Genomic DNA, 20,444 nt, shown 5'->3' on the forward strand with positions numbered 1-20,444 from the left:
TGATGTGTGTCTGCAGCGGAGATCCAAAAATACTTCATCCCCTGCCATCCTCTAATCTATCAGCCCTATCGGGTGTCAGTCCCTGTAATTCTAATCATTGCAGCCTCAGTCAGCCTTCCTAGAGGTGATGAACGCTATACAGAGGCTTATGCAGTCCATACATTTCTGTTAAATATGTAAAACATACGGACAGAGCGGAAGACCTGCCATGCGGTCCGTAAACAAACACTGAGATAAAACAACCTGACACCAATGCAATGATCACACCATAAAATATTTACTACAAGGCAAGTCGCAAGTGTATCTGGAACAGGGTCTTGTTTTTACCGTGTCTCCTACTCGGTACGGGGTTGACCCTTTCCCTCCAGCAATGCTGAAACCTAAACCTTTATCGTTGCGGATCAGACAAGTGGCTAGTCGCTGTGAAGGTCCAGTGCTAACAGCAGGTGAGGCAGGGTCCAAGAGGAAAGGCAGCCCACTGGACCGTCTCTCCCGGGGGAAATAATCATCCTCTGGTCGCAACGGCGTGGTGGTGATGGCGTTCTCTGGTTCCACCATGCGTTCCCGCAGAACGGTCATAGACACGGCTGCCCCCGAGTTACGCAAGGCCTCGACAGCTGTGTGATGCTCCGCTCCGTGCAGGTCTACTCCGTTCACCTGAGACCAGATGAATACAAAGATGGAGGACTTAAAGCAGCATGAATGACTGGTTTTGTATGGGGAAACTCAAAGGAGAAAATCATAACAGATGTTCACCTCAAGAAGTTTGTCTCCCACTTTGACCCCAGCACGAGCTGCAGGGCCTTCTTCTGACACTCTAGAAATGAAAATACCCTGAAAAGGGTATGTGCAGTACATTAAAACAAACTGACAACACATTCACTGAAATGAATCTATTGCATGAAAGCCCATTAAAATGTACCTCATCATCGCCCTTATAGGGCGTAGATCCTTTCCCCCCTGCTATGCTGATGCCTAACCCACCAGTCTGCCTCAGGATGGACAGGGTCAGCTACAGATGAAGTAGAAAGATCAGAAATTTACAGAAAAGTGCAAAGAACAAAAACCTACAAAATGCATCTCACAAGACATTTGCTAGGGTATGCATGAGTTGACTCACAGAGCATAAAAAACCCAACAAAAACAAAAAAATGAAGCGTTCATGCAGTGCATGCTTGTTTAGAGAGGAAATCTCTCTAATGTGTGAATAAGAATGCATCCATGTTCAGACAGATCAAATATATTGTCCCAACCAGCAGCCTTCTTTCCTTGATTTTTTTCATGTTGCATTCATTTACATACAATAGCAATTGAACACAAGTTCAAGGATCATTGAACAATCTATTCAAATTCATATATACTTTTAACAAACAATTTGAAAAACAAATCAGAAGCACAGAAACTCTTTTAATAAGAGAAATATCGAGTTTAATTAGTTTGACTTTTTTGATTTATTTAAGTAATAAATTTGAAAACAATATGCATTCTAAAATTGGCTCAAAATATCAAACATATTTGATATCCTCCAACTAGTTGGCATTATAGTCTGAAGCTTAAAAACTGGAGTCTGTGACCATCATACACTATGTGATTTTCTGTGAAATATGTCAGTTCAAATCTGCAGACTGGATGACATTCGGCAACTAGCATCAACTCGTTCAGACTGTAAATTGAGGCAAAAATCTTGGGAAATGTCATGTATTCCAGCCTTTACTCAAATTGCACAGTTTGCAAAAATATATATATCGATATATTTTATATAGAATGTTTGTTTACATTCACATCTTTTGTTTACTAAGCTGACAACCTGAAAGTCATGCAAGTCTGCTTAAAGGGATAGTTCACCCAAAAATGAAAATTTGATGTTTATCTGCTTACCCCCAGCGCATCCAAGATGTTGGTGACTTTGTTTCTTCAGTAGAACACAAATTATGATTTTTAACTCCAACCGTTGTCGTTTGTCAGCCGTATAATGTGTGTCAATGGTAACACAATTTATAAGAGTCAATAAACAAACAACAAACACAGACAAATCCAAATTAAACCCTGCGGTTCGTGACGGCACATTGATGTCCTAAGACACGAAACGATAGGTTTGTGTGAGAAAGCGCGATCAGACCTCACTAACCGAGTGCTGAACGCAGTTGGACATAGTGGTGTATTAGAGGTAAAAAATTATATAAATACTGTTCGGTTTCTCGCACAAACCGATCGTTTCGTGTCTTAGGACATCAATGTGTCGCCACGAGCCGCAGGGTTTAATTTGGATTTGTCTGTGCATGTTTATTGACTCTTATAAATTGTGTTACCATAGACACGCATTATAAGACTGACAGACTGCAACGGTTGGAGTTAAAAATCATCATTTGTGTTCTACTGAAGAAACAAAGTCACCTACATCTTGGATGCGCTGGGGGTAAGCAGATAAACATCAAATTTTCATTTTTGGGTGAACTATCCCTTTAAGCTTGATTGTGCATGTAAAGTAATAAATGATTATTAAGACGACAATTTTTAAATGTTGACTAATGTTGAAAACAGTTGTGCTGCCTAATATTTTTATGGATATTTTTTCCAGAATTCTTTGATGAATAGGAAGTTCAAAAGAACAGCATATATTTGAAAGATAATTTTTTTTTGTAACATTATAAATGTCTTTACGGTCACTTTTGATCAATTTAATGCATCCTTGTGCAAAATAATAAATTTCTTTTAAATAATAATAATAATAATAAAAATCATACTGACTCCAAAGTTTTGAACGGTAGTGTATATAAAATGAATAACATAATCAAGGAGAGGAGGCCAATGTTGCTGGAACAGGGCACTAAGGATCTGTTTGACTATATATAAAACACATGCTCAGGTTTAAACATCACCTCTCTCAAAACTTGTATTGATTCAAGTTTTGTAGATTAATGGTAAAATGATGGCTCCACATCTAGTTCAAGTCTAATTGTCATTGAACAACTTACTGGCAAAGATTCATGGCCTAAAAAAGAAGGCTGAAGCCAATTCAATTTATAGTTATTTGTCCTTTTTTGATAATGTCATCATGATATAACAGGAACATGAAAAACTAATATCAACAGTAAAATTGATGACAATTTAATCAAAAAACGACTTTGTATTGACTGATTAAGTGAGGGCACACGTCACCAAACAGTCACACCGTGAATTACCCAATGGCCACAAAATGAATGTGAGGGGTGGTGAGATGTTTTGTGTGATGGACTAGATGTGGTTGATTCTACAGCAGCAGCCATGCAAAGTGGGCATAGTGAGTGTGTAGATTGGGGAAAAAAACTGAAGTGAAGAAGACAGAATGATGTTCTTGTTCAATGAAATCATGTGAAACCATGTGTTCGACTAGTATAAATAAAATGCTCAACTTCAGTGCAAAGTAATCATCTTATTCGGTCTAGTGTTATGGCTGATGGTCACTTATCTTACACTGGCACTGGGTCTGGAATTACTTTTTAAAAATGTAAGTACTATTCATTGTCCACATAACTGTCCTAAATCTCAGAGAGGGTATCAAGGATTTTATGATGAAATTCAATATTAGCATAACGTAAAATGGGATATTCGTAGTATTCACATCTTTTTATATAGCACTGTGAAAAAGAAACAAACGATAATTTGTCTGGTTTGTTTTTGAAGAATAAGCAAATCTCACACCATCTGTTTCATAAGCAACTACAGAATGACAAATTTTAGGGGCTTCCGGAACATCAATCGTACATATATTTTGATATAGCAAGTAACAAATGTAAATTATTTCATTATAGAACTGTAAACAACTACTTTTGTGGGTCTTGTTCATTTAAAATCAGACAAGACAGAGACACTCGCAATATGATGCTGCAAAAGTAAATAAATCAATAAATGTTTCCACTAGCTCATGTATGCTCCTTGCTCCTTGGTGGAAGAGCCTGACAGAGGGGTTGGCGGTGGAAAAGAGGGAAGAAAAACAAGAAAATGACAGAAAAACAGAAGCAGGCAGACAATAATGGAACCTAGTTTGGAGAAAAAAAACATGGAAGGGGAAAATATTTCTTGAAAGTTTAAGGCCAATTCTTAAGATAAAAAAATCCATATAACGGTTTTCGATTACCACAGAAAATGGCTTTGTTTGTCTATAGACTCACACAGTATTCCGTTATTTCTGTTTGTTATTACAAACTAAAGAACAAGGCCAAATTATTTACTGTGGTAAATGACAGAATGGCACAGATACAGTTGACAGAGCTTGTAAATGCACTCAACCTAGAACATTTATTAACTATCTTCAGCTAACAGAAGCACCATGACAATGTTTTCTTCTCCAATCACTAAGATCCATTACAGTGGTGATAAGTTAGTGTTAGTTAGCATTTCCCTAGCCATCAGGTTTGGATTAATGAAAGAATTTTATGGTGGGTCGTGATTCCCTGAACTGCAGGTGAATGATGAGTGAATTAATGAATAATTGAGAGAGAGAGAGAGAGAGAGAGAGAGAGAGAGAGAGAGAGAATGAGGAAGAGAGTGGGAGTTTGGGCGGAAAGAGAGTAGGTACAGACCTCTTCCTCCTCAATTCGAGCAGGCTCAATCAGCAGATTATTGACTTGATCAAATGACACCCCCTGTTAGGACAGGAACCAGCGAGAGGGCATGCAGATTAGTCAGGCCAAAAAAAATAAAACAAAAAAAACAAAACAAATAAAAAACAAAACAAAACAAAACAAAACAAAACAGAAGCTGTATGACTGGAAATTGAAATAAAACAAACAAACATTCACACAGCTGACTGAATGACACACACACCACCAAACACACACACCTAGGCAGGGCAGCACACACCCACAGAAAGACAGGGCGCTTCCAAACCACCACATATATATACACAGCAAACAACACTGACCTACACGCTTAATGAGCTGTCTCAGTAGGGAGAAATCATTGTATTATAAACGACAACAGAAGAGCCATTAATGATTAGAGAGGTACATATTTCACTTTAATTGGCTGTAAATTTTCAAAAATGGAAAACAGGGTTTGTAATGCCAATTAACTACACGATTTTACAATTTCTATAAATTTTAAGATTTTGATATACCTTTTTTGAACTGCTGCTTTAAAAGCATATCACAGTTCCCAGTTCTTAGACTGTATTTGGCAAGATGATTCAGCTCATGAAATGCACAGCTAATATCTACTTGCAAAAGGTTGCTAAGAATATCTGTAAAAAAGCTTAATATTGCAATTAAAAAAAGACCATTACAGCCATATCACACTTTACAAAGCAAGTCTAAAATGTTTAGCAGGAAATTTAAAAAGACTTGACAGGGAAAACTAAAAGCCCACTGTTTGGGTGAAGCAACCAGATTTACAGGTTGTCAGTATCAACCCCTGACAAATCATTAGTGAGTCAGTGCTATGAAACACAGATTTAAAGCAATTACCCAGATCCACATAAATGTCAATATTCACAAAGGAGAAGCAAACTAAATTTTTTTCAAACTGAAAACATGCACAGACAAGCCCTGTGCAAGCATTCCTTAGCCACTCAGCCATCCAGTCTTGGAGACCACACACACACACACACACACACACACACACACACACACACATTCTCTCTCTGAGTTCTTGACCCCGGTCAGAATATTTTGAACCAGATATATACAGAACTTGGTTTCAAACTTTGAATATGTATTTGGACCAATGGGAGTCTGCATAATTCTACATGACACCTATATAATAATAAATAATAATAATAAAAAAATTGATTATTCCATTGAAGTGAAGCTCAGGGATAATTTAAAATAATCAGCACACAGACAATTGTGGAAGGGTGGGCAAAGAAGGCAGTGTGCACTGATTCCCCCAGGCAGCAAAGACAGCAAATGATGATGAGAAGCAAAAGCAGTGCTCAATGGAGCGGAGTCAAGCTGTGGAGGAGGAGCTAAACATAGACAAAGGGTAGGGCAAAACAAGGAGAAGCTTTTTCATTTGAGGTTTCGTCCTTTCAAATCAGACCAGGGGCAGAGGTCATCAAAACACATAAAACAAGCATGTATCATTCAGGCAAAACATATTCTTGTCATACTTTTTGCATGCTACCAATGTTCATTCCAATGACATGATGACTACGATACAGATAAAATGGATGACATGAAAAAAAAAAAAAAATAAATAAATAAAATATATATATATATATATATATATAGAGCAGGGTACAAAAACATGGGACTACAACTGAAAATCTGTGTTTTAGACTTTAGTGCTCCTATCATTAAAGCAAAATGAGCACAAACCAAAGACAATGTCTTTGAAATTTTCTAATAATTTTTCAATGTTTCGTGCAAAAGGTTTGAGGAGTAATAGCTGCAGAAAATTCAGCTTTGCCATCACAGGAATAAATTGGTTTAAAATAGAAAACAGTTATTTTAAATTGTAATAATGTTTTATAATATTACTGTTTACTGTATTTACAGCCTGTGATCATAAAATACTTCTTTCAAAAACATTACAAAATCTTAAAGTTTTGAACGGTAATGTAACTAAAATTGTTCCGCTGTTAATATAATTTGAAATTAAATAAATTGTATTAAATTAGAAAAATGTAAAACGGACACATTTACACTAGCGGTCTCAACGTTTAGAACTGTATTTTGTACATTTTGGGCTGAAACAATTCGGCCTCTGAACTGAGATGTTGTGAGCATGTGAATATTAATCACCTCAACTGCATAAACCCTAAGACAATATAAACTGATTTCATAAGCAACCTGTCTATACACTTTCAATGAGGTAACCAAGATTTCCCCCACCAACCCCTCAAGAATTGAGCCCTTCTTACCTTCACTGGCTGCAGGGATGAGTTCATCTGACTCAGCCTACTGTCTTCTAACTCAGCAGTTTCTAGTCTGTGCTGGAATGGAGTATTGACTATTACTCCTCCCTCTTCCTCTTCGTCTTCCTCCTCCTCCTCCTCCTCCACATCACCATCCCTTTCGTCCTCAGGGGTGTGAGCAGTAGGTGACAGGCCGTCATGACTGTATCCTTGCAGCAGGGCGGCGACAGTCTCGGGTTTGGGCAGCTTGGTGATCTTGAAGTGCTTTTTGTAGTGTGGTGTGTCTTTACGTATGAGCCGCTGTTTCTCGGCAGGAAAAGGGGGCGTTCGGGAGTCCTCATCGCTCCTTTCAGCGTCTTCATCATCATCTTCATTCTCATCTTCCTCATCATCACCACCACGGATGATGGGCTCTTCGGCAAAGTGCACAGTAGGCTGCGAATGGAAAAACTGTTCTGTGAAAATGCTTTTCTAACTTACCAACGTAGTGACAGGATTATTATTGCTCACCATCAAAAAAAAAAACAAACCAAATACAAAATCTTTTACAGAAGAAATTAACGTATTCACACAAACTTAAATGTAATCAATACAGTAGTTTGCACCTGAACAACAGAGTTCATAGTTATATGCAGGATGTATTGAACATACTTAGACATTCGCATACATGAACAGTAATGATGCAGCTCACCTCAGAATACTCCACCTCCATCTCATCTAGCTCCTCCTCCTCTTGACCCTGTCCATTATTAAGTTCCATCCCTGTACTGTTTATACCCCGCTTCTCATCCTGAGAAGTGGCCGAGGTGGTGCTACTGGAAGCCTGAGAATCATGACTTTGATTGGACAGCCCACTCAACCGCTTCTCCTGTGGAAAACAATCATATCAATAGTAATAACTGGACAGTTTGTATCTAATATTTAAATAATAATTATTAAACAGTTTGTATGTAATAGAAAATTCAAATGTATTTAAATAATACATTTAATCACAATATTTTTTCATGTCTGGCATCTTGAACGATTCCCTAATTTATTATTACCCGGGGAAAAAGAGTGTGATACGTGAGGGAAGAGAAACAAGAGATTCTATGTGTGTGTGACGTTAATGGCATTACATAAGTCGAGACTCATCTCTGTTGATAAATATTCCGGAAAATATGGTATATTGTCAGTGTGCTATAATTGGTTCTATGCATTTATTTCCACTCAAAGTGATGGAAACTGATAAAAGCACCTTTGAACCCCTAATAAAATAAAGTAAAATTAAATTAAATAATTGTGTCTTTGTTTGCTTTTACCTGAGAGTCCGGGGACTCCAGTTCCTCATCTGGTTTGGCTGTATATGCCTCATTTCTTCTGGCTTCAATGACATTCTTCATCACCTTTAACTCACTAGGATGTGGTGTGGCTCTCCTTTGAAGACCCTGCTGGTTCACATATACATCAAGAATATTAGCACAGGCACACAATTTCATGTAAACAGCGGTTCAGAAATTATAAACATCTTGTACACATTTTCACGCTCACCCTCCTCTCTGCCGCAGTCTCCTCATCTTCCTCTTCGTGTTTGGAGTCATCCCGGAACTGAATGACTGATACCCTGTTCAAATTAGTGTCTGTGGGCCAGGTTTCATCAGCGCTCCTGTCCAACAGATTCTCTGCAAAGTATGTTACAGAATATTATAATATGATGTGTGTCATGGACTCAGTATGGATGTAGTCTCAATTTTAGACAGCATGGCCATGGACTACCCACAGTCCTTTTTACTGATATTCAATGCACCTTTTCAAACAAGTACTTCTTGCTCTAATCTGATTGGTTGCATTTAAAAATGTCTAGAACCTGACAGGTATTCAAGCTATGAAAAAATCTGTATTTATTATCAGAGAACAATTCTGTGTAACTGATCTTCGAGACTACCACACCATTATTAAAATGAATTTTTCAGTCAAATGGTCTGTTCCTGAGCGGTTCTTGGCTAGAATAAGCTGCAATATGGGCTAGGCACTTTAGTCACACTGTTTAGTTAAAGATCTGGTTATGTGACGCTACTATGGGTGTGTGACTATAACCTGCATGACAGCTCCATACATGAGGATGGCGGAGCATCTTACCAAGGCTTGATGAGGGTTGCTGGGGCAGCAGGTAGCAGGTGAGAACTTTTTCCCCAGTCCGCTCATCATCCTCTGTCTGGAATTTCAGCATGGGCTGAGACTGGTTCTCCGCCAGCCACATGGCCTTCAGGTTCAGATTGGCCAATGCGAATGGCAAGTTCTGCAACCTGCAACAGAGAGCGATAGACAGAGAAACTTCAATGCATGAAACACACAGTTGGTAGCAACTATTACGGTCACTCTGACCTTCTCACATCCAAAACCTGTGATAAAGAGTCTTAGACAAGATTTCTTATACAGAACGTAATTTTCACCTGTTGCCTGCCACGTCCAGCACGTGTAATTCTGTGGCGTTGGCGAGCTCAGCAGGTAGCTTTCCCAAGCGGTTATCTCTAAGGGAGAGCACGTTCAAGCTGACACATCCCCCCAGCTCTGCTGGGACGCTGCTCAAGCGGTTTCGGTCCACATTCAAGTTGGTCAACTTCTTCAGCTTCCCAAGTGAGCGAGGGAGGGACTGAAAGAGAAAATGGCACAAGGACATTTTCACAAAGCTGTATGCTCTGCTCTGATACGCCTGCTTTTTCTTGAAATTTGATACTGTGGTAGTGCTAATATTGTTGACTCCTTTAGGATCAATTGTGATTACTCATTTGCAAGTTTTTAGTTTACTTCAGTTGTCCACATACACATTGTTGTTTTTATGGAACCCATTCAATGTGAGTAAAACTAGAAAATAAAGTTCTAAAAAGAACTTTGATGTTGCCTTGATGGGCAACCTGAGGAAAAAGAGTCAAACGCACATGTCTGTTCCGTGTTTTAACGGTGGCCCCGCCACGAATAAATAAAGAAAGAAAGAAAGAAAGGACTTCTTGCATTTAGAGCTGTAACAAACAATTGTTTTGAGGTTCGATGGATCTATTAATTTTTCTATCTATTATTTTTTGGCCCCACTTTATATTAGGTGTCTTAAACAACTAAGTACTAATATTTAAATTTATCATTTAATTATTGCGTACATGCTTTTACATTGTACTTATATTTGTTACAAAGTAGCTGCAAGTATCTACAAGTTTAGTCATTGAATATCTATTATTTTCTGATTATTCAATTATAGTGGCTTACTAGTTAACCTACCAATACATAATAATTGTAATTTATGTTGTTATATTTCAAGGTTTATTTAAACATTTTATCATAATGTTATCTTCATTCAGAAGATTAAAAATTTGCTTGAATACATCTTTGAAAGAAATTAAGTCATGGCCCCTTTAAGAGGCGCGGCTCGTCAACTCGTGTGTGTGTGTGTGTGTGTGTGTGTGTGTGTGTGTGTGTGTGTGTGTGTGTGTGTGTAACGTCATATCAGGTGATCAACTAATTTAAAAAACTTTGTTCAAAAAACTGTGTTCATGCAATCACGTGAGCAATACTGATATTGTAGAAGACTTTTCACACTATATTAACGTTTTCTCACAGAGGGTTTGTGAAAATCGCTCCATGAAGCTGTCTCTGTCTCTCTCATCTGCTCGATTGCACGAGTGTCTCATGTGCTCTGAAAGCTGCAGCCCCGCGGGCGCTGCCTGGGTTACATGAGACTCGCAAGTGTGTCTGTACTTATCACACCAAACATATTTGAAAATCTAAAAGTATCTCATGTTTTTCATTGATTAAATATTTATTGCGCAGATTCATAGTTAGTTAGATTCATTAAATAAAATGTGAGTTTTCACAAGTGCCAAAATCATTGATCTTGCGCTGCACTGACTGACAGCTGCTGTGATTACAAAGGGAAAGCGCGGTGCTCGCTTTGTGTATTCATTCACAAGAAAAGTTATTGTTTTTCAAGAGATTTTGTGAGTACTTCACTTTGACAAAATGTATTTTTAAACCTAGCTATTTTATAATGTTTAATATTTATTCAAAAGCGAAACTAAGAGAAAAACTATTACAGGAAATGGCTGATATATGCACAAATAAATGCTACTCTGCCGCTTCACCATAAATGCCCAAGCTGGCTTAATGACAACCAGGAAGTAACCGTGCATAGTCAATTGTGGATGAGCTCACCAAGAAAAATTCCAGACAACTAGGTTGCTATGGCAATAAATAAATAAATATATACTTATTTCCAAAAAATTAGAACACAAATCACCCAAATTACTTATTTTAGATCCAAGTTTACATCCCTGTAAACAAACTGATATAAATGGATTGCAATTAATAGTTATCTTGTTCTCTCAATCTCTTCACATTTAAAAAAAAGCACTGTGACAAAATAATTAAAAAAATATAGTGTAAGGCTCCAAAACCAGCTTTACAGAATTAGAAAGTACATTAAGCATAATGAAAGCAGATAGCACAGAGATCAGATGGTGTGGCGTTGTGCACCTGGAGAAGGTTCTCAGTCAACATGAGCTCTGTCAGGTTCTCACACTCGCCAAGAGAGTCTGTGAGATGTACCAAGCGGTTCTGGTTCACTTTCAGAATTGACAACTTCTTAAGTGAGCCTGTAAGGAAAAGCATTCTGTATAAGATTTCATGCATGCATTGAGACAACCATAAAAACAATAATTTCTCAGCAACAACTGTAATCAAATCAAAACACTGAGGACAAAAACATCACTATGAAAACAACTGCACTCTTTACTCTTAGTAAAGATAGTAGCTGAACAAAACATGATCTCTAAACATGTAATACCAGTGCACCAACATGATGTAAGTCTGCTGACACTAGAGGGCAGTGCTGTGATTCTCAAATCAACAGAAACATGTATCTCAGAGGATCAGAGCAAAGAGAAACTCAATTTTAAACATCAACTAAACGTGAGTTTGTCATCATATAGGTGCAGATTTCATTTAGACTGGGCAGCACATTTATTTTCAGTAATCTGAATCTGAGTTTAAGGTGAGAGGCAGGACAATGTGTTTATTGTCTCTACACAAAAGCAAGCACAATCTAGTATTTATTGATGTTTGTAAGAGGGATATAGAGTTTCACCAATGCTGTCCGGCAAGACTTCCAGGAGGTTCTCGGAGAGCAGCAGGTCTGTGAGGGCGATAAGGCCGCTGATCTCTGTGGGAAGCTCTGATAGACGGTTCTCTGACACGTCCAAGCAAACCAGCTGCCGCAGGTTCCCCAGCTCCTGTTAAACACAGAGGTCATCTTTCAGTCAGCCGAAAGTGAATTAAAACACTTCAGTTTCCACTCCAGTTATCAGCAGAACAGGCACATGCCAAATGCAATCAACTGTACTGAAGGTAAACAATATCTGAAAAGGACAACATCTGCATGAATTTAAACTAGATATGTAAAACCATCCAGACAAATGACCCATATGATAATCAGCCAATCAGAAGCTGTCTGTACTCACAGGAGGTAGTGAGGAGAGCTGGTTTCTGTCCAACCACAGCTCACGAAGATTGGGCAGTGCCCCAAGTGTGTCAGGCTGAATGGATGAAATATAAAAAGAAAGCAGATTAAGGACAGGGCATGGAACATAGAGAAATTCAATGCAAAGAAGCACATAATAAAGGAAAATAATAATAATAATATTAAAATATAGCTGCGAGCAGCGATGGCGGGCCCAAGCCCGGTGGCACCGCCACCCCGGTGGCTTCAGGGCAACTGTGCACAGCGGGCAATAGGCACTTAAAACGGTTAAACATCAAAGGACTATGTCAAATTCACTCCACATTTACTGCACTACAAGGTGCCACTATAGAGCCCCTCCTCCCTGCCCATTTTCAAAGGATTACATGTGCCAAGTTTTAACATTATTCTGATGAATTTTGAAGCAAATCAGGTAAAAATAAGAGGGTGATCTCAATGTATGCTGAAAGTGACACATTTTCTGCTTCCAGTTGGTGGCGCTATGACTTTGAATCACAATAGTCACATCCATGTGATCAGCCTTGTACAACGAAGACTAAGCCGAAGTTTCATCAAAATCAATTAATGTATGCAGAAGTTATAACACTTTGTTTCCCTTTTCTTGCCATAAATTCGTTGCCTCGCCACGGCCAAACCGTTTGAGATATCCAAAATCCGTTTGCAATTAAACAACTTCAATGTGTTAGCAACAAGTTAAAAAAAGCTTGGTGTAAATTGGATAAACCCTGTAGGAGTAGTAGTATAAAATTCATAGCCTGTTTTTTCAAAAAATTAACATTCAAACCAAAATAGCTGACTTCCTGTTGGTCGGAGCTAATGAATGTAAATTAGAAAATTGTCCGGCTTGATGAGAACAATATGTGTACCAAGTTTGGTGACTGTAGGAAAAACAAACCCCCCCACTTTTGTCAAAAGGTGGCGCTACTGAGCCCCTCCACCACGCCCATTTCTATGGCTTTGTCCATGTCTACTGGTTGACAATATTGATGTGTGTGTCGAGTTTCATGCAATTTGAAGCATGTTAAGAGCCTCAAAAACACTCAAGAATATTATTACAGTTTGACCTGTTGCCATGGCAACAATATTTCAAATATCAAAAATCCTGTCATAGGTCTACATCTGCTGTGTATTGACATTACACTGATGAAGTTTGAAGCAAATCAGGTAAAAATAAGAGGGTGATCTCAAAACATTTCAAAAAGTGATACACTTCCTGCTGCCAGTTGGTGGCGCTATAACTTTGACTCACAATAGTCACATACATGTGATCAGACTCCTATAACGAACACACTTGTGAAGTTTCATAAAGATCAATATATGTATGCAGACGTTATAACACATTTCCTGTTTCCTTTTTCTCGCCATAAATTCGTTGCCTCGCCACGGACAAACCGTTCGAGATATCAAAAATCCCCTGGCAATTTTTAATCATCAGTGTCTTGACTTCATGCTGACCGAGTTTGGTGGCGATCGGATTAATCGTCTAGGAGGAGTATATCAAATTCCAGAGCATGCGTTTTTCAAACAACCCTTAATAGCTGACTTCCTGTTGGCGTGACGTTTAACTTAGAGCACGAAAGTTGTTCGGCCCGATGAGGTCTATATGTGTACCGAGTTTCAGACTAATACGTGCAAGCGTGTTTAATATATGGACCAAATTTTCAGACCTTTTTCAAGGGGGCGCTGTTGAGCCCCCCTGCCACGCCCGGGTACCAGCTTCTGCCCGGCCCTGTTGGCCGCGGATTCCAATGTGTGTGCCAATTTTCAAGAGTTTTTGAGCATGTTAAGGCCCCCAAAAAGCCCCGGAAGACGGAAAAAAAATAAAAAATAAAAAAATAAAAATAAATATAGCTGCGAGCAGCGATGGCGGGCCCAAGCCCGGTGGCACCGCCACCCCGGTGGCTTCAGGGCAACTGTGCACAGCGGGCAATAGGCACTTAAAACGGTTAAACATCAAAGGACTATGTCAAATTCACTCCACATTTACTGCACTACAAGGTGCCACTATAGAGCCCCTCCTCCCTGCCCATTTTCAAAGGATTACATGTGCCAAGTTTTAACATTATTCTGATGAATTTTGAAGCAAATCAGGTAAAAATAAGAGGGTGATCTCAATGTATGCTGAAAGTGACACATTTTCTGCTTCCAGTTGGTGGCGCTATTACTTTGAATCACAATAGTCACATCCATGTGATCAGCCTTGTACAACGAAGACTAAGCCGAAGTTTCATCAAAATCAATTAATGTATGCAGAAGTTATAACACTTTGTTTCCCTTTTCTTGCCATAAATTCGTTGCCTCGCCACGGCCAAACCGTTTGAGATATCCAAAATCCGTTTGCAATTAAACAACTTCAATGTGTTAGCAACAAGTTAAAAAAAGTTTGGTGTAAATTGGATAAACCCTGTAGGAGCAGTAGTATAAAATTCATAGCCTGTTTTTTCAAAAAATTAACATTCAAACCAAAATAGCTGACTTCCTGTTGGTCGGAGCTAATGAATGTAAATTAGAAAATTGTCCGGCTTGATGAGAACAATATGTGTACCGAGTTTGGTGACTGTAGGAAAAACTAACCCCCCACTTTTGTCAAAAGGTGGCGCTACTGAGCCCTCCACCACGCCCATTTCTATGGCTTTGTCCATGTCTACTGGTTGACAATATTGATGTGTGTGTCGAGTTTCATGCAATTTGAAGCATGTTAAGAGCCTCAAAAACACTCAAGAATATTATTACAGTTTGACCTGTTGCCATGGCAACAATATTTCAAATATCAAAAATCCTGTCATAGGTCTACATCTGCTGTGTATTGACATTACACTGATGAAGTTTGAAGCAAATCAGGTAAAAATAAGAGGGTGATCTCAAAACATTTCAAAAAGTGATACACTTCCTGCTGCCAGTTGGTGGCGCTATAACTTTGACTCACAATAGTCACATCCATGTGATCAGACTCCTATAACGAACACACTCGTGAAGTTTCATAAAGATCAATATATGTATGCAGACGTTATAACACATTTCCTGTTTCCTTTTTCTCGCCATAAATTCGTTGCCTCGCCACGGCCAAACCGTTCGAGATATCAAAAATCCCCTGGCAATTTTTAATCATCAGTGTCTTGACTTCATGCTGACCGAGTTTGGTGGCGATCGGATTAATCGTCTAGGAGGAGTATATCAAATTCCAGAGCATGCGTTTTTCAAACAACCCTTAATAGCTGACTTCCTGTTGGCGTGGTGTTTAACTTAGAGCACGAAAGTTGTTCGGCCCGATGAGGTCTATATGTGTACTGAGTTTCATACTAATACGTGCAAGCGTGTTTAATATATGGACCAAATTTTCAGACTTTTTTCAAGGGGGCGCTGTCGAGCCCCCTGCCACGCCCGGTACCAGCCTCTCCGGCGTCCTAATGGCCGCGGATTCCAATGTGTGTGCCAATTTTCAAGAGTTTTTGAGCATGTTAAGGCCCCCAAAAAGCCCCGGAAGACGGAAAAAAAATAAAAAAAAAAAAAAAAAAAAAATAATAATAATCCTTAGAAGAACAAGAGGGCCCTGCGCGAATTTTCGCTTGGGCCCTAATGATATTTTCCTCAGCAGATGCTCAGGTGTTAGTTCAATAAAGGAAACGATAATCAGACACTGGAGCAAACAAAAATAATACATGCTCTAAATGAACCTGAAAATATGCCATTCATGAGTATGCATGATTCAATAGCTAAAACAACTAAACTGATCTCAGGACTGCTGTCTCTTACCAAAACTTCCAGTACATTGCTGCCCAGATCCAGCTGTTCCAGTTTAACCAGGAAGGAAAGAGAGCTAGAAGATGATAGAGACATTTCACATTTGATGTCATTTGTTTATATCCTTTAAAATGATTTTGGTGGTAAATTCAATGCATGAGCACTGTGGATCTAATGACTGCAGTTTATTGGGAAAATACTCACGAAGGTAAAGATTTCAGTAGATTCTCCCTCAGCTCTAGAGTCACCAGGTTTGACAAGCTGAATGGAGAAGAGAAAGAGACAAGACGGTGTGTCAGATGGTGCGTGTCACTTGATTTGGAAGAGTAAGGGGCTCTTCCATCTGTACAACATTAACGGTGGCCAAAAACCATGTGTGTGTGTACATGTGTTAGATGGAGAGAGATTGTGTCTGTATGTGAACAGGATGCCTGCTTTTTTTTATAATACAAAGATATTTTAAATATTCTAAAATAATTTGCACAGGTATACACATTCCTTTTATCCATACCTTCTGTTAAATATTGCATAAACGTATACAGTACCATATAAATGTATGACATAACTGATACATATTATGATGCTTGCTTTGTACATCTATAATGATGATTTTAAAGTTGGCATGAAATGAAAATGGGGGAAAAATCCCTGTCTATTTTCTCAAAGCATGTTATAAATCTTATTGTGAATGATTCTTCCATGTATACGCTCGTTGAAATGTTGACCTCTCAATATTTTATCAAAATGTCAACCCGATCATCTGGTGAAAACAATGGTCTTCTCTTTCGTTTTATCATGACTTTGCAGTGTCAAATACTTGCAAAATACATTTAAATTTTATTTAACACATTTTATGGTAGAAGAGACACAATAACTGACAACGGAGCTTGTTTACATTGACTTACTTTCCTATGTCATTGGGTAGAGACTGCAGTGACACGTCATTGAGTGATAGGTGAGCCAGTCCTCTGAGCTGTGTGAAGCCATCAGGCAACCTGAGACAGAGACACACAAAAGGAAAATGAGACACACAATGGAAGAGGCTTGGTCTGTGAAAGAGGTTACTGCTAGCAGCAGCACTCGTCTTCCTGCTCTAATGTAAATAAGGAGCGGGAAGCACTTGTGTGATGAATAAAGTTGACATCCTCCAATGGCTGTGTACACTGACTGACCCGAACAAAGAGCCTACTACACTCTCATATGCTATAAAAATAACATTACAACATTTTAAAGGTGCCCTAGAATTAAAAATTGAATTTATCTTGGCATAGTTAAATAACAAGAGTTCAGTACATGGAAATGACATACAGTGAGTCTCAAACTCCATTGTTTCCTCCTTCTTATATAAATCTCATTTGTTTAAAAGACCTCCGAAGAACAGGCGAATCTCAACATAACACCGCCTGTTACGTAACAGTCAGGGGGTAAACGCCCCCAATATTTGCATATGCCAGCCCATGTTCCCAACATTATGAAAGGCATTAGACAAGGGCAGCCAGTAACGTCTGGATCTGCACAGGTGAATCAACAGACTAGGTAAGCAAGCAAGAACAATAGCGAAAAATGGCAGATGGAGCAATAATAACTGACATGATCCATGATATCATGATATTTTTAGTGATATTTGTAAATTGTCTTTCTAAATGTTTCGTTAGCATGTTGCTAATGTACTGTTAAATGTGGTTAAAGTTACCATCGGTTATTACTGTATTCACGGAGACAAGAGCCGTCGCTATTTTCATTATTAAACACTTGCAGTCTGTATAATGCATAAACACAACTTCATTCTTTATAAATCTCTCCAACAGTGTAGCATTAGCCGTTAGCCACGGAGCACAGCCTCAAATTCATTCAGAATCAGATGTAAACAATATAACAGTATACAATACTCAGATAATCCGACGCATATATGCCGCATGCATGACGAACACTTTGTAAAGATCCATTTGAGGGTTATATTAGCTGTGTAAACTTTGTTTATGCACTGTTCAAGGCAAGCGCGAGCTTCCGTGGGCGTGGAGCACGAGAATTAAAGGGCCAGTAGCCCTGAATCGGCTCATTTATAATGATGCCCTAAAATAGGCAGTTAAAAAAATGAATTAAAAAAACTCTATGGGGTATTTTGAGCTGAAACTTCACAGACACATTCAGGGGACACCTTAGACTTATATTACATCTTTTTAAAAAAAGTTCTAGGGCACCTTTAAAAGACCTCAGAAGAACAAGCGAATCTCAACATAACACCGACTGTTACGTAACAGTCGGGGTGTACGCCCCCAATATTTGCATATGCCAGCTCATGTTCAAAGCATTAGACAAGGGCAGGACGTCTGGATGTGCACAGCTGAATCATCAGACTAGGTAAGCAAGCAAGAACAACAGCGAAAAATGGCAGATGGAGCAATAATAACTGACATGATCCATGATAATATGATATTTTTAGTGATATTTGTAAACTGTCTTTCTAAATGTTTCGTTTGCATGTTGCTAATGTACTGTTAAATGTGGTTAAAGTTACCATTGTTTCTTATTGTATTCACGGAGACAAGACTGTCATTATTTTCATTATTAAACACTTGCAGTCTGTATAATTAAAAAAACAACTTCATTCTTTATAAATCTCTCCAACAGTGTAGCATTAGCCATTAGCCACAGATCACAGCCTCAAATTCATTCAGAATCAAATGTAAACATCCAAATAAATACAATACTCACATAATCCGATGCATGCATGCAGTATGCATGACGAACACTTTGTAAAGATCCATTTTGAGGGTTATATTAGCAGTGTAAACTTTGTTTATGCACTGTTTAAGGCAAGCGCGAGCTCCGTGGGCGTGGAGCGTGACCATTTAAAGGGGCCGCAACCTGAATCGGCACATTTCTAATTATGCCCCAAAATAAGCAGTTAAAAAAATGAATTAAAAAAAAAATCTATGGGGTATTTTGAGCTGAAACTTCACAGACACATTCAGGGGACACCTTAGACTTATATTACATCTTGTAAAAAAACGTTCGATGGCACCTTTAACAAAACATATGATCATTTTTAACCCATTTTTAGTGTCATTCTTACTTCTCCCTTCCCTCCCAACTTCTCTACATCTTTCATAATCAAGAAAGTGTCATTTGATATGAGCCAGAGCTTTGGAGGATTTGGGGGTTCCTCCAACCCACTAACCTGGTCAAGGGGTTTCCGCTGAAGTCTGCAATCTCCAAGGCCTGACATAATTTAATGTTTTCAGGAATCTCAGAAATATCTGAGAGAGAGAGAGAGAGAGAGAGAGAGAGAGAAAGAGAAAGAGAAAGAGAAAGAGAAAGAGAAAGAGAGAGGCAAAGTCAGCAAGATTTACTGGAAGGAGTGTCACAACAAAATGAGCACTTTTTCAGGCTTCTTAATAATGGCTACCAGATGGCCTGAAGGAACGGGAGGAGAGGGTGATTTGACTGTGGTGAGAGTTGTCTGTATGTGCATGTGTGCATTATATGGGATCTGAGCCACACATCCGGGACCCAGTGAGAGTTGCTTCATCTGCTGAGTTGCAGAATATAACACTGCATAGTCTAAATACAGACCAACATGTTCAACATTCCCACATTCAATCCTGAGACTAACAGAAAATGTGCCTTGGGCTGTGAGAGGCACACGAGAAGACAATTGGAAGTTGAAATTGATGTACATTTTTTAAAAAGATGTGGCTAAAAGAAAACATTCCAGTGCTCTGTGTAAGGAAACACATAGGATGTGTAAGAAAGTGTGTGTAAATATCTCTAGATGGGAGCAGTTTAAGATGGCAGGTCTATTTTTCAGGAACAAGGCACATTTAAGAAGATTTGCATACCATTTCTGGAGATGTCCAGCTCCACCAGCTGTGTGAAGTTGGCAACGTCGGGCGGCAATTTTTGAATCTCATTGTCACTGAGGCCCAGCTTTCGCAAATTGTGCAGTTTGAAGAAAGGCTGAAAGGGAAAGAAAGAGTTCGAATTAGACAAAACACACTTAACGGACAGACTAATTAATATCACTTTATTAGGTACACCTGCCAACTACTCTTTAATGCAAATATCTAATCAGCTAAGCACATGGCAGCAACTCAATGCATTTAGGCATGTAGACATGGGCTGTTTATCAATTCTAAGAACGCAAAAAGAACGGACTTGAATTCTCGTGGAGACCGGCCTTGCTCGAATTCGCTTCATGAATGTGCAATGACGAATCTGCAGCAACTGCGTGATGCATGAGAAATCATTTGCGAATAAAGTAACGTTTCCATCCAGTGAGTCGAAGAGAACAAAATCGTCACTTCCTGATAAAGTGGTGCTAAATATCACTAAGAAAAATGGAAGTTGCTGCAGTAGAAG

The 20,444-nt window shown here is 38.8% G+C and overlaps 1 protein-coding gene across 22 annotated transcripts in view; it reads right to left on the reverse strand.

Annotated features, from left to right (window-relative positions):
• The window catches only part of scrib (scribble planar cell polarity protein), a 107,578-nt gene that overhangs the window by 35,113 nt on the left and 52,021 nt on the right, over window positions 1-20,444 (reverse strand). For 18 of the 22 annotated variants that reach the window (XM_048184754.1, XM_048184759.1, XM_048184760.1 and 15 more), the window contains exons 2-19: window positions 19,925-20,042; window positions 19,264-19,342; window positions 16,988-17,077; window positions 16,287-16,343; window positions 16,095-16,158; window positions 12,322-12,396; window positions 11,949-12,093; window positions 11,339-11,457; window positions 9,268-9,467; window positions 8,954-9,120; window positions 8,366-8,496; window positions 8,137-8,265; window positions 7,527-7,703; window positions 6,842-7,270; window positions 4,563-4,625; window positions 923-1,012; window positions 757-834; window positions 328-657 (exon numbers count right to left, since the gene is read on the reverse strand). In XM_048184754.1, the coding sequence (XP_048040711.1) occupies window positions 328-657; window positions 757-834; window positions 923-1,012; window positions 4,563-4,625; window positions 6,842-7,270; window positions 7,527-7,703; window positions 8,137-8,265; window positions 8,366-8,496; window positions 8,954-9,120; window positions 9,268-9,467; window positions 11,339-11,457; window positions 11,949-12,093; window positions 12,322-12,396; window positions 16,095-16,158; window positions 16,287-16,343; window positions 16,988-17,077; window positions 19,264-19,342; window positions 19,925-20,042 (2,541 nt within the window). The remainder of the gene's footprint in view (window positions 1-327; window positions 658-756; window positions 835-922; window positions 1,013-4,562; window positions 4,626-6,841; window positions 7,271-7,526; window positions 7,704-8,136; window positions 8,266-8,365; window positions 8,497-8,953; window positions 9,121-9,267; window positions 9,468-11,338; window positions 11,458-11,948; window positions 12,094-12,321; window positions 12,397-16,094; window positions 16,159-16,286; window positions 16,344-16,987; window positions 17,078-19,263; window positions 19,343-19,924; window positions 20,043-20,444) is intronic. The other 4 variants (XM_048184751.1, XM_048184772.1, XM_048184771.1 and 1 more) reach the window with 2 other exon arrangements.

Source organism: Megalobrama amblycephala, linkage group LG3 (assembly GCF_018812025.1).
Source record: "Megalobrama amblycephala isolate DHTTF-2021 linkage group LG3, ASM1881202v1, whole genome shotgun sequence".
In the NCBI taxonomy this organism is placed as follows: Eukaryota; Metazoa; Chordata; class Actinopteri; order Cypriniformes; family Xenocyprididae; genus Megalobrama; species Megalobrama amblycephala.